The following is a 14355-nucleotide window of genomic DNA, read 5'->3' as shown; positions in this document are numbered from 1 at the left end:
GTGTTGTAGACTGGAGTAGTGTGCAGTGGAGTAGAGTAAAGTAGGATATAGTGGAGTAGAGTGTTAGTGTTGTCTTAAAGATTTTGGGGGCCCGGGCTAATAATATTTTGGGGGTCCCTGTTTGGAACAACTTTAAATGTTATTGCTAATTTTCCGCTAATTCAACCCCCATGATGGCAAGAAAAATTGAATCATATGTTAAAGGTTGAGATAGAGAAAATCACATTGACAAGCCAAAAAAGATTGATGCTGAAAATAGTAAATTGTGGTTCAAAGTGAGCAAACAATACAGTTTGCAATCGCAGTGCAGGCAGGGATAAGCGACAGGAAGTCACTTGCAGTATAATTTGTTGGCCCTGGCAATTGGCCACTTTGTTTAACAAATGGATTCCATAGAAGGTGTGAGGGTGATCCCTACAATGGTGGGGAGCACACAGTGTTTTTAAAATACCCCTCACACACCAAAAGGACCCTTGGTGTCATGCTTCATCATTGGGGTCTTCACACCCCTCTACGGGATGCGGCGTGCTACTAACCTACGATTACGGGGGAGCACTTCTTATTGGCTATGTGTGGTGCATGCGGGGTGATGTCAGAGTTAGTGAGTGGTGTGGTTTTAAGTGGATAGGTGAGGTTTAAAAAGCACCTGGCACGTGGGAAAGGACAAAAGACTTTAATGCTTCCCCGTGCTGGTACTTTTAAAAGGGGTGATAGGCGAGGTAATTTGTAAATTAATATATGTTACCTCTAGTGTGTGTCAACATGTTTTGGAGCAGAGCTCCTTCTTCAGGACGGGGTACACAAATCCCCACCTTACTCACATTAGTTAAAAAAACTGTTAATCTACAGAAAAGTGAAAGTACGAAAGTCAGAGGCTACTATGTGGCTAAGTATCGTTGTTTGTAGATTTCTGCAATAGAGAACCTGAAAATAAAAGCATAAAGATGGAAATATTGGATTGGAAAGTTGACAATACAAATCCAATACTGCAGGTTCAGTGACCTAGAAAAATGTGAGGGCAGCAGCAACTAGACAAAAAATGTCATTCTATTTGTGGTGGTGCTCCCTGTAAAAAGAAGGAGGACAAAACATACATGACATTCAGACATAAAACAAATGCTCTACTTCTGTATCCTGTAGAGTTTTAGGAGTCAGTAGTTGTTTATGAGCAAATGGGAAAGAAACAAGTTTGTATTTAATTCATATTTGCTGCCAAAGTTAGGTTTGCATCATGAGCCTCCGAACGTTGGGGATCTGTAGTGCTTATTAGCACCCTGCAAAATAAGGTTCAGTCCTGAAGCAAAGCTTACATGAAATGAAATGAAATGACTTGCACCTCTTAGCGTTTTTCAACCGTAAACGCTGTTTGCCGTCAGCTATTTCAGGATGACATATCCTGACATAGCTGACGGCAAACAGCGTTTACGGTTGACCGAGAGAATCCGCGTGAACAAGTCAAGGAAGGATAAACTGCGAGCCTTCACTTGGGAAAAGACATTGCGAACAAGTCCCTACACATAATCCAACGCTAAGAGGTGCCCACAAGATGTGGGAGTAAATGCGTCACGTCGAGGTGATTTACTTGGCTCTTCTCCAGTAGGAGCATTGAGGTCCTGATGAGAACTCCCTAACAATTGGAGTTCGAAACGCGTAGACCGCTAGTTCGTACGCCATAAGTTCTCTAAAAATTATATTTGATTGTTCTAACGAAATATAAATATAAACAACTAATTTTTCTATGGCTTTTGTATATATGAGAAATTAAATGTAAATAGATTTTTGTTTTTCTGTGTACGAGGGAATGTTTGAATGTGGTATGTGGTGACTGAGTGGGAGTTAATGTTTTCGAAATGTGTACAGTGTCATGTATTAGTCATTGTATAAATTGTTTTTTTTGTGTGTAGGTTGTAAAAAATTGTACAAATGATATAAACTAATTGACGTATGTTTTTTGAGTAACATAATAAAATAATGATTTATTCAGACTAAAGTGGGTGTCTTAATCCCATGTTTGGTTTAATTCCAATGTGCTGTGATAAATAAGAAAAATTGTACACAACAGTATTGGCAATTGTTCAATTTAGCATTAGGTCAGTGGCTTGACCTTACTGTTGGGAGCCCATGCCCGGTAGTGTTTTCTCAGGGTTCTTATCAAGGCACATATTCTTACGGGTGATGACACTATGAGCAAAACTGGAACAAAATATGGCGCTTTAATTGCTGAGCCTGTGAAATTTCTAAAAGGGTTTACTAAGACAGAAGAAGACTGTGACTTTAAAGACGTAGAAAAATATTTTGAACATGGGTGGAAAGCGAGTTCTGACTGTCACACATTTGACGGTCTTCAGTACAGTGAGTTCAAGAGATCAGTCCCGCTAAGTGACCTTTCACCTACATCATATTGTGGGCGTGAACACATTATAAGAGCTTTCTACTCGATCAAAAGATGTGTAAATATTTTTGATCATGCATATGTAAAGAAAGATCCAAGCAAATCTAGTTGAAAAGATATTGATGGGGTGCTAAAACTTACGAAATTTCTAAAGCCTCTACCCACAGAATTTAAACGTACATGTACTTGCAAAACCTGTGCTACAAACAGATGTCCCTGTCAATATGCTCTTCTCAAATGTTCAACATTCTGGAACTGTACCACGAGCGACTGCATAAACAAATAAATAAATTGAACTAAGAAAATGTGTCTAAAACATAAGTGATAAACATTATTTTTCCATATTCAGATCATAAACATTGTTTGCTGAATGCATAAAATTATTAAAACCCATTATAATTTGTTTTATTTCATATCTATGTCTCTTCTATATTATAGCAACCATTTTGGAAAAATGCAGAAGAGTTGTTGCTCTGTGGAGTTATTTTCTGTCTCTCTCAGACTACTTGACCCCCAAAACCTATGTTTTGAAACCAAAATGAAGTATATGGGTCTTATGGTTTCCAGAATATTAAGTCAACACTGCAACACATCCGCCAATTTTAAAAATGTCGTCCAGAAGGATTTGGCCCGGATCAGCAATGTCTATCGTAGCTAAATTACTTCTCTATAGATTCAAAAACACAAATCAAAATTAAAATCTATGGACAACAATTTTTTCATGGAGGTATATCTGGAGGCCGGGATTAACTTGCGAGAATGTTGGGTGAAACGAAGTTTGTGTCTCTGCAGATTCCAGAAATTTCAGGAAAATGTGTTGTTTTTAGTCAAAGTTTGAGGTTTGCAACGGATTCTGGGTAAAAAATAAAATGCCCCAAATCCTCAGATACCCACATTGGGAGAAAAAAATTCAGTTTTCAATGGAAGAATTTGATTCATCCATGTTGTGTTTTTGCCCATTTCCTGTCACGGGTTGGAGGCCTAGCCACACAAGTGAGGTACCATTTTTGTCGGAAGAAATTTTAGAGAATAGAAAAGTAGAACGCTTGGTATTACCAATTGGATTTTGCTGCGTTTGTTCATTCCAAATACAAACTGGTGTGTAAGAAAGAAACACTTTTGAAACATACCCTCTAAATCATATGCTAGTACAGGTAGCTACAAATTTAGAGATGTGCAAATAGCTACTGATGCTAAACTCCATATCTTGTGCTCATTTCAGAAATACATAGGTTTCCTCGAAACCCATTTTGCACTCTACACATTTCACCATGTGAATTGGTCTATACTAGGTACATAATGAAAAAGTATTGTACGATGCAGCTCAGTTGTTAACCGTGGGTTTTTGGAGAACCTACAAGCCATATACACTCCACAACCAGAAGGGCCTTGCGGATGTAATGGTATATTGCTTTTGTAACTGGGCCATTTTTTCCCCACTCATTGTCAATATTTCTTTATTTCAACAGTTCATTTCTTATGGATAACCTTGAGGGACCAACACATATGACCACTTAAGTTTCATAGTTGTGCCTACTTTTCAGAAATCTATAGCTTTCCTGGATCACATCTAAGTTTCACACTGGTTTCCTTTGCAAACTGGAAGTAGATTGAAAGCATAAAAAATAGGAATACCAGGATATCTCTTTGAAAAATGGCAAAACTGTGGTAAAAAAAAAATTCTTTTTTTATTCAGCACTGCATGTTCCTGAAAGCTGGAAAGAGGGTGTGTTTAGAAAAGCAAACTGTTCGTTGATACCATTTTTAGGAAAGAAACAGACACTTTTATGCAGAGCACTTTTTGCATATCTTTTCTTAAAAAAACTCAAAATGTAGCTCCATTCTACCTATTTTCTCATCCCTTCCAGGGGAATCCACAAACTACGGGTACCATTAGAATCCACAGGATGTTGGCTAAAGAGGATGCAAATTTGGCATGGATACCTTATGTGGAAAAACATTATGGAGCCCTAAGTGCATACTACCCAAATAGCCAAAAAAGGGCTCAGGACTGGGGGATGGTGGGGAAGGTCCAAAAATTAAGGGGTAATGCACAAAGGATATTCCTCAATTCCCCATTTAATATAATATTGGTGATTAACAGTACAAGTGGGCATGGGAGAGAGAGGTCCTTCTCCCCAGATTAGTGCGCAAGATACTGCCAAAACGTCCTAACAGACTGCCAGAACATCCTGTCTTACGTGGAGAACTGATCCAAAGCCAAGTCAACGAGGAGAGAAGCACAAGTTAGTTAGTGTTAGATTCCTTACCTTAGAATATCCCCAGGCGTCAGGCTGGACCCGGAAAGTTTTTGTCAGCAGTATCCCTGCGCGTCGGTAGGCGTGGTCTGCGGCTTCGCATCCGTCGTCGGTGTCCTGATCGCTGAATGACATCATCGGAGTACTTAGACGCCGCCCTCGCACGCTGACGTCAGTTCTGTACATAGCTTTCTGCGCCAGGAACGCAGAGCCATGATAGAGACCGACACTGGTGCCATGAAACTAGGGCCCTGAAAGGGACGATCTTAACCCTAGATATCGGTTCGCAGAACAGGGAGGATGGGTGGGGTGGTAAGGAATCTAACACTAACTATTGTTTCTTACAGGTATATCATTACCGAAGGTAAGTAACCTGTGCATCTGAAAGAAACACGTTAGTGTTAGATTTCTTGCCTTAGAATAGATACCCCAGCAATACCAACCCCGGTGGTGGGTCTGCGAACGAAGATCACACCAGAAAGTCCTGGAGAACGGAACGGCCGAAAAGGCCATGTCTCCGGACTTGGCTGTCCAGGCACTAGTGCTTAGCAAACGAGTGCCGCGAGGCCCACGTAGCTGACTGACAGAAGTCCTGCAAGGGGACTCCCCGACCCAGGGCAGTAGTAGCCGCCGTGGCCCGAGTGGAATTGGTGGGCAGCCCAACAGGAGGCTCCTTTTTCGCCAAAGAGTAGCAAACCTTGATACACAAGACGATCCACCGGGAGATGGTCCGCTCGTGCACCGCCCGTACCTTCTTAGCGCCCACATAACCAACAAAGAGCTGGCTGTCCACCCTGAACTGGCATGTGCGATATAGATAGAAGGAGAGCGCACGTTTTGGGTCCAGACGGTGAAGCCTCTCTTCCTCTTTCGAGGGATGCGGAGGCGGAAAGAAGGTGGGCATGGTGATGGACTGCCCGATATGACAGGCTGTAACCACCTTGGGCAGGAAAGAAGGACGAGTCCTCAGAACAACCTTGTCCGGATGGACAGATAGGAAAGGAAGTTTAGTAGATAGAGCCTGGAGCTCACTCACTCTCCTGGCAGAGGTGATGGCAACCAGGAATGCAGTTTTAAGAGTCAGAAGACGAAGAGGACAGTTATGAAGTGGCTCAAAGGGAGCGCACATCAGATAAGTCAGTACAACATTCAAGTCCCACAGAGGCACCACGAAGGGAACAGGAGGGAACATGTTTGTGATGCCTATCAAGAATCTACTGACAACAGGGGACTTGAAAAGAGAAGGCTGATCAGGAAGCCTTAAGAAGGCTTAAATGGCCGAAAGGTAGCCCTTGATAGTGCCCAGAGCAGAGCCCTGCTGGGCAAGAGAAAGAAGAGGAGAACCTCTGAAAGGGGGGCAGAAAGTGGATCTACAGCCTTTGCTGTGCACCATGCCACAAATTTGTTCCACCTGCAGGCGTATACCGATTTTGTGGAGGGACGCCTGGCTGCCAGAATCACATCACAGACTTCAGGAGGCAAGTCTAAGGGCCTCAACTGCTGCAGCTCAATCTCCACACATGTAGGTGGAGACTGGACAGGTTCAGGTGGAGGACCGTCCCCTGCTGCTGCGACAGAAGGTTCTTCTGAAGAGGCAGACGAAGCGGGGGATTGACTGACATGCTGAGTAACTCGGAATACTGGTATCTTGGTGCCCAGTCTGGAGCAACAAGGATGACTTGGGCCCGGTCTCGCCTGATCTTCTTCAGCACTCTGGGCAGAAGTGGTATAGGTGGAAAGGCGTACAACAGAGCGCAGCTCCACTCGCTACAAAAAGCGTCTCCGAGCGAGTGCCGCCTTGGAAATTCCAACGCGCAGAACTGATGACATTGCGCGTTCTCTTTGGTGGAGAATAGATCTAACCAAGGCTTTCCCCACTGCTGAAAGAGGCCTTGTGCCACATCAGAGTTCAGACGCCATTCGTGATCCATCATGCATCGGCGGCGTTCAGGGAACCTGCCAGGTGTTGAACCACCAGGGTGACACCCTGGTGTTCCAGCCATGTCCAGAGGTGCAGAGCCTCCTGACAAAGGGTGCACGACCCCACCCCGCCCTGTTTGTTGCAGTACCACATGGCGGTGGTGTTGTCCGTGAACACCGGCACTACACTTCCCTGTACAGAGGGAAGGAATGCCTTCAGTGCAAGTCGGATAGCCCGCAGCTCCAGAAGGTTGATATGGAGCCCGGACTCGGCCAGAGACCAGATACCCCTGATCTCCGCCTCGCGCATGTGGCCCCCCCATCCCAGGAGGGACGCGTCCGTCACTACTATGTGCTCCGGTTGGGGTAAGGAGAGGGATCTGCCGCTGACCCAATCGCGGTTAGTTAGCCACCAGTGCAACTGACTCGCAGTGCCCTCCGAGATCAGGACGTGGTCGGACAGGTTGCCCTGATGCTGTGCCCACTGACGCTTCAGGACCCACTGCAGAGCCCGCATCCGCCACCTGGCGTGATGCATCAGTAGGATGCAGGAGGCCATCAGCCCCAGGATCCACAGCGGCAACCTGACCGAGACCCGGGATAAAGGCTGAAAGATCGGAACCAGAGCCTGAATATCCCAAACCCGCTGCTCGGGGGGATAAACCTGAAACTGCGCCGAGTCCAGAACTCCGATGAAGAGAAGCTTCTGAGAGGGGCACAGGTGACACTTCGGCACGTTGATGGAGAACCCCAGCAGGTGCAGGAGGTCGGCCGTAGTCTGGAGGTGGGAGACGACTGTCTGGGGCGAGCCCGCCTTCAACAACCAGTCGTCGAGATAGGGAAAGACTGGAACCCCTGATCTGCGTAGATGAGCTGCGACCACCGCCATCACTTTCGTGAACACTCGAGGGGCGCTGGTAAGGCCGAAAGGGAGCACGGTAAACTGAAAGTACTCGTGGCCTACCGCGAACTGCAGGTAGTGCCGGTGGGCCAGCAGGACGGGGATGTGGAAATAAGAGTCCTGCAAGTCCAACGCCACCATCCAGTCTCCAGGGTCTAGGGTAGCTAAGACCTGAGCCAATGTCAGTATCTTGAACTTCTCCTTCCGGAGGAAGCAGTTGACGTTCCGGAGGTCCAAGATAGGGCGGAGGCCTCTTTTGCCCTTTTTGGGAACCAGAAAGTAGTGGGAATAACAACCACACCCTACTTCTGGCCCAGGAACATGCTCGACTGCCACCTTGCCCAAGAGGGCCGTAATTTTCTCTTGCAGAAGTTGCAAGTGATCCCCCGACATGCAGTGGTATTGCGGTGGCATGGCTGGAGGTGTTGCCTCGAAGGGGATGGAGTAGCCCCTTCGGATGATTTGCAACACCAACCTGTCCGATGTGATGGAGCGCTAGTGGAGGAGGTGATGGCGAACCCTGCCCCCCACTGGCGTCGAATGGGCCTGAAATGCCGGACTAGGAAGGCTTAGAGGCAGATGCTGCGGGGGAAGATGTGGACTGACCCTGCCATTCTCCCCCGGCACCGCCGCGGCAGTAACCACGTCCGCGACCGCGTTGAGACTGCTTCTGCGGCCTGTGGCTGGCTGGACCTGTGGGGGCGCCCCTTCCTTGGCCTAGAAAGGGGCGAAAAACGGAAGTTTGCTGGCGCTGGCCCAGTCCCAAGGACTTGGCCGTAGCCCTGGAGTCCTTAAAACACTCTAGCGCACTATCCGCCTTGTCACCAAAGAGGCGACGGCCATCGAAGGGCATGTCCATTAGCGTAGCCTGGACATACCCCGAGAATTTGGCAGACTGCAGCCAGGCGTGGCGACGAATCGCCACCGTCGTGTAAATCGCTCTTCCCAGCGAGTCCGTGGTGTCAAGTCCACATCTAAATTGAGTACCGTGCTGCATCCCGCCCCTCCGCCAGGGCTTGGGCAAGCCGGGTCTGGGCCTCCTCCGGACACTGTGGCAGCACCTCTGCAACTGTATCCCACAGAGAGTGAGTGTAACGGCCCAAAAGGCAGGCGGTGTTGACAGACCGCTGCCCCAAACTCAGAGAGGAGAACAGTTTCTTCCCAAACTGATCATATCTTTTGGATTCCCGATCCGGAGGAGCGGTCAGGAATGCGGTCTGGGACGTAGAGGCCTGAATCGCCAGGCTCTCGGGTGTGGGGTGAACGGACAAAAAGCAGGGGTCGCCCAAAGCCGGCGTGGGGCCACGTTCCGATCCACAGGGAGGCCTGTAGAGGGCTTGGACCAGGTGCCCATCAGAACGTCGGTGAGGGCTTCGTTAAACGGCAGTGGAGTCTCCAAGGAGCTTGCCTGCGGTTTGAGCACCTCAGTGAGGAAGTTGGTCCTCACAGCCGCGACAGGGAGCTCAAGAGCCAAGGCCTTGGCCGCCCTGTTCAACACCACGCTATAAGTGGGCCCCTTCTCCGAAGCCATGGAGGGAGGACAGATGAATCCAGTGTCAGGCGAAGTGTCTAGACCACTGGCCTCCCCCAGCTCATCTGCCCAGTCCTGACTTAACTGGCACTGCTGTGCCAGAGGGTCCTCAGACCCCTCCCAGTCCTCCTCATCATCCATGTCCTGGAAACCAGGCAAAAATGATGCAGCGGGTCGTAGGTGAATTGTTCACCCATCGGCGACGGGGACGGCGCCGAGCGGCGCTGCTCCGGCGTCGCACCCGGACCGGGGCTGAAACCGGGGACGGTGATGTCCGAAGACGGCACCTGGAGCGACACCCTCGGGGCGGCGCCAGCGGAGGAGTCGTGAGGTCGACTGGCGACGACCCGGATCCAGGCCTGGATCCTGCGGCTTCGGGGCCGGAGCCGCTGGCCCGCTACGGCTCCCAGTCGGACCCGCGGGGCCCGAAGGCCCACGGCAGGTTCCGATGGAGGGAAGTGAGTCCTCATAGCCACGAGGAAAGCACTTATCTCCTCCGGCGTCACGTGCAGCCCAGGGACAGGCGGGTATGGAGCTGGACGCGGAGCCTGCGGCTTCGGTGAAGCCGCGCGGGCTGTGTCGCCCGAACATCCGGCCGCGTCGCGCGAGCGTCGAAAGAGCGATGACACCTCTTCGACTTCTTTTTCGAAGGCCTCAACTTACCGGAGGACTTGGAGCCCGACGAGTGGTGGTGACTCGACGAGCAGCGATGAATGCGGCCCGGCGACCGGTTCCGCAACTTCCTCCTTGACCGGGACCTCGAGCGGCACGGAGCCGACTGCCGGAGCTCGAGCAGCTTACGGGACCGCTCCCGTCTAGCCTTCGAGGTCAAGGCCCGGCAGTCGGGGCACGACTTGTCATTGTGGCCGGCCCCAAGTCAGTAAAGGCACCGATAGTGGGGGTCAGTCACCAACATCAAGCGGTGACAGGCGTCGCAAGGTTTAAAAGCAGGCATCCCTAACGGCACCACGAGTCGAAAACGACTCGAAAAGTGATCAAAAGAGATAAAAAAAGTTAGTAAAAAAATGACTAGAGTACTGCTCTTCCCGGAAAAAGAAGAACTGACGTCAGCGCGCGAGGGTGGCGTCTAAGTACTCCGACAATGTCATTCCGGCGATCACGACGCCGACTATGGACGCGGAGCCGCAGACGACGCCTACCGACGCGTAGGAGTACTGCTGATGAAAACTTTCCGGATCCAGCCTGATGCCTGGGGATATTCTAAGGTAAGGAATCTAACACTAACGTGTTTATTTCAGATGCTGAGCTCAGCTGACTTTTTTTTCCAGGCTACTGATAACCACACCTTCTTGCTGTTAGCTGGTAAGCAGTGTGGTGAGCCCTCGTAAGAAACTCTAGATGCAACTTAAGCTACTCCATGCTCTCATAGTATGGTGCATAGAAGTAGGCCTTAGGGTGTTAGGTTGACAGATGATAATTCAACTGTGGTAAAATGTTCATATTATTTCATTGTTAACAACAAGTGTTAGTGCTGTTTTAATAATATTCTATGTGGTTATTTTACATGTGCTAAGCAACAGGATAAGACTGTAGAAATAAAACACCTTTAAGCATAAGGGTCTCTCTCTTAGTACAGTGCTTATGTATGATTTTATAAAGAACAAAATTGGGTTTGAATTACCACTGCATCCTATGAGCCTTTCTTAGGGAATGTTAGTAACCCTGAAAGCATGGACACTCCATCAACTATGCACTCAGTGGAGTTGTGTGGGGCTACAATAACCTGTACTTTCACATTCAAGTGTTGGTGCACTGACCTACGTTCAGGCATCCGCGGGTATGAAAGCAAACCTAGTTGAGCTAAGCCAGAGTCCTAATTTACTCAGCAGGGCAAATTTTAGTGCAGTTGAACATTCAGTGGAGGTCTAGCCTTGTTTCCTTTAAGTGGGGTCCACAGTGTGTTTAGTATACTAGCACAAATCTTGATTTCGCAAAGAGCAAATTTTTTAAAGTGAAAGTTGAACTTCATAGTCTGGGCCAATTTAATTCTATGTGAAGCAGGGGATGCAGTGTGAGAATTATAGAAATTGTCTCTTTTCAACCCTCCTCTTGATTTTCAGTTTGGCATATGAACCAGGCTATCCTTGCTATTGATGGCAGTGTCTATGGCCCACATGCATCAATATCGGCTTTTGCGAGTTCTAAATTGCGAAAAATAACGATTCGCAATTTAGAATTCGCAAAAGCCTATGCATGAATATTTTTGGGGTTTTTTTGCAATTCGGTAAAAATCGCTATTTTTACCGATTTGCAAAAAAAATGCAAATTTTCAATTGCGAATTCACAATTCCCATTCATTCCTATGGGCCAAAATGCCCATAGGAATGAATGGGAATTGCGAATTCACAATGTGCAATTGCAATTCATCAATGCATTTCAAGGGTGGAGAGGGGGGTCAAAATGACCCCCCCCTGCACCCATGAAATGTACTTTTCAGCATAAGTTACATACACACATGTCCTAAGGACATGTGTGTCTGTAGCTTAACAGTTTAAAAAATGCATTTTTGTGCATTTTTAAACAATTTCGCAATTTACCACGAAGTTGAACTTCGTGGTAATTTGCACTTCCAATTTTAAAAATCGCACATTTTTCTGTAATGATGCATAGCATTTAAGAAATCGCACAATTGCGATTTCTTATATGCTAACGCAATTTTAGAAATCGTAAAAAAGATGCGACTTCTAAAATGGCATGATGCATCCCAAACAGCACTTTTGCATTCGCAAACGGCCGATTTTAAGGAATCGCACCGTTTGCGACTACAAAAATGCTTGATGCATGTGGGCCTAAGTTCTTGAGAGGAGATTAAGGGGCATATGTAGGTAATTTTCGTTTTGCGATTCTCAAATTCCGATTTTTAAGGAATCGCAGTTAGAGAATCGCAAAACGAAATGTAGGTAGGATTAGCAGATTTTTTTGCGAATCCCACTTATTCCTTATTTGCAAATCGCAAATTGAGATTCGCCAATAAGGAATACCTTCTCATTCATTCCTATGGGCTAGAAGGCCCATAGGAATGAATGGAAAGACATTCTCAATTTGCGATTCTCAATTAGAGAATCGCAAATTGAGAATGCAATTTCAGGGTTGTAAGGGTGTCAATAGGACACCCTTTTGCACCCCTGAAATTAACATGTGTGCACATATGGCCCACATACATGCCCTAAGGGTATGTATGTGACCCACATGGTACTTTGAAAAATGCCAAAAAGTTAATTTTTCAAAGAAGTTGGTGGTATTTTGCGATTCCTTAAGCCAATATTTGCGCAACTCGGGTGCTTTCTACATTGCATTTAAGGAATCACAATTTGCGATTCCTTAAATGCAATTGCAAAATAAGCAATCGCAAATTTTGCGATTCCTTTTTTGCATGTGGGTTTTTGTGTGCTACATAGCACACTGCCCTAATTGCAATCGCAAATGCTGAAATTCAGCGAATTTCAGCATTTGCGAGCGCAATTAGGCTTTCTACATATGGCTCTAAGAGCCTTCCTACATAACATGTGATAGATGTAAAATTGTGAGTGTAAACTCCATGATTGTGTAAAGCAGGGAGAACTCTTTAAAGAAATAACACGCTAATGGGCGTAGACAGGACTAGTCAGAGCATTGTGGTGTGATGAGCAGAGAGTATTCAATAAAGTTAAGACCTCTGTTATAAATGTAGTCGACCAAAGTGGAGCAATGTGACAGGCAGGGATAGGTCTTTAAACCAGGAGCATAATAAACTGCTATAAGTAGGATAGGTAGAGTGCGTGGGTGTGTAGAAAACAAAGCACTTCTTCACGCATTTCATTATTCACATGAAGATAAAAGATCTCGTAAATCTGATATACTGAGAATCCTTGACCCCCACCAGCAACCTACATACAGAATAATCTACTCTAAGCCAATCTGTTAGGAGAGAATCATTGTTTAAGTGAGGCACAGATACATACGAAAAATACACAGAACTGAGAAGCTTGGTGGAAGGTATGTATATTCTTACAGCTGAATCCTTGTAGCAGAGTAAAGACATAAAAAATCATCAAAACAAGACTGCCTTTTATGTAATACTTCAAACCTGGCCTGGATGATGTTTGCTAAGTGGACATGGATCAGTCTTAGGATCATATGATGTCCCACTCCAGTTACTGAGCAACAGAGCTGTGTCAGATTTTCAATATATCTACATGACATAATATTAACATACAATGAATTTAAATGGGAACATTTACCTAGCCAGTGGCTATTCTGAAAATCTGAAGTAGTTGGGGTGCTTGAGGACTGGAGAGGGAAGGGCACTGAGAAGCAGGCACATGAACCCATTGGACTTCTATTGATTTTGTATGTTTAACGTTAAGACATATTGGTGTAGTCACCTACCTCACCAGTGGAAGGTAGAACGTCCCACAATGATACATAATCTTTCATAATCACTGTGTCATATGAAACCTTTGGCATTATACTGGGTGGGATGGGCAGGGGATCCTCTGCAAAATCAAGATTCATGAGAACAGGTGTTAGTGCAAGATCATAGAATAACGTTGACGTGAAAGTACTAGTCATCATTTACTCATCACCATGCATTGCGCCGAACAGCTCCCGCAGTTTGTGGTACTTGGATGTGTATTCACCAGCCTCAGTCAGTGGAGCATCATAGTCTGAAAATCAAACAAGGACTTCAGTTACAGATTGTTTGAATTTCCAGCGTATACCATGGCGTTGTAATTAGGGCGCATGCCACAAAAATACTGCATTACACCCTTCCAAATTTTTAAATGACTAACATCAAATGGAATTGGTAACCAAATATAAGCTACAGAAAGGACTGTGGTCTACTTCTAGTCCCTTGCAAGCGTCAATTTTGATCATGAGCCTCCCTTCTAATAAACGCGCACCTAACATCTAATGAACTTCTTAAAACCACTAAGAGCTTCAGCTGTTTTGGTGTTTAAAATCCTAACCAGAGCATTTATTGTCTTTTCACAGTGTTCTCCGGGAGTCTATGCTCTTATGTATCATATAACCCAAAGGCAGTGCTGTTCATAGCCAGTCACCCAAACTCTGTGCTGTTATGCAACCTATCACGCACAGTCTGGGCTCTTTTGTAGTCTATCGACCGTAGTCTGTACTTTAATGATACTATTGACCAAAGAACATACTCTTATGCAGTATAACAAGATGAGACAGTACACATGTGTTGTATGACCCAAGGATGTTTTCCTTATGCTTGCAAGCAAAACCAGTAGTTTAATGCTGTCAAAGACACAGCACCAACACCCGAGAACGCCTCTTACCCAACAGCATGTCATTTTGTACGATCCACTCCTAGAATATCTGCTCTAGC

General features: G+C 46.3%; 1 protein-coding gene across 1 annotated transcript in view; it reads right to left on the bottom strand.

Moving 5' to 3' along the window:
• The window catches only part of GLB1L2 (galactosidase beta 1 like 2), a 949835-nt gene that overhangs the window by 350318 nt on the left and 585162 nt on the right, over positions 1–14355 (bottom strand). The window contains exons 11-12 of the mRNA XM_078681819.1: positions 13589–13669; positions 13392–13498 (exon numbers count right to left, since the gene is read on the bottom strand). Of these exons, the coding sequence (XP_078537945.1) occupies positions 13392–13498; positions 13589–13669 (188 nt within the window). The remainder of the gene's footprint in view (positions 1–13391; positions 13499–13588; positions 13670–14355) is intronic.

Source organism: Lissotriton helveticus, chromosome 3_1 (genome assembly GCF_964261635.1).
Source record: "Lissotriton helveticus chromosome 3_1, aLisHel1.1, whole genome shotgun sequence".
NCBI lineage: Eukaryota > Metazoa > Chordata > Amphibia > Caudata > Salamandridae > Lissotriton > Lissotriton helveticus.
This window is presented reverse-complemented; position numbering and strand designations above follow the sequence as displayed.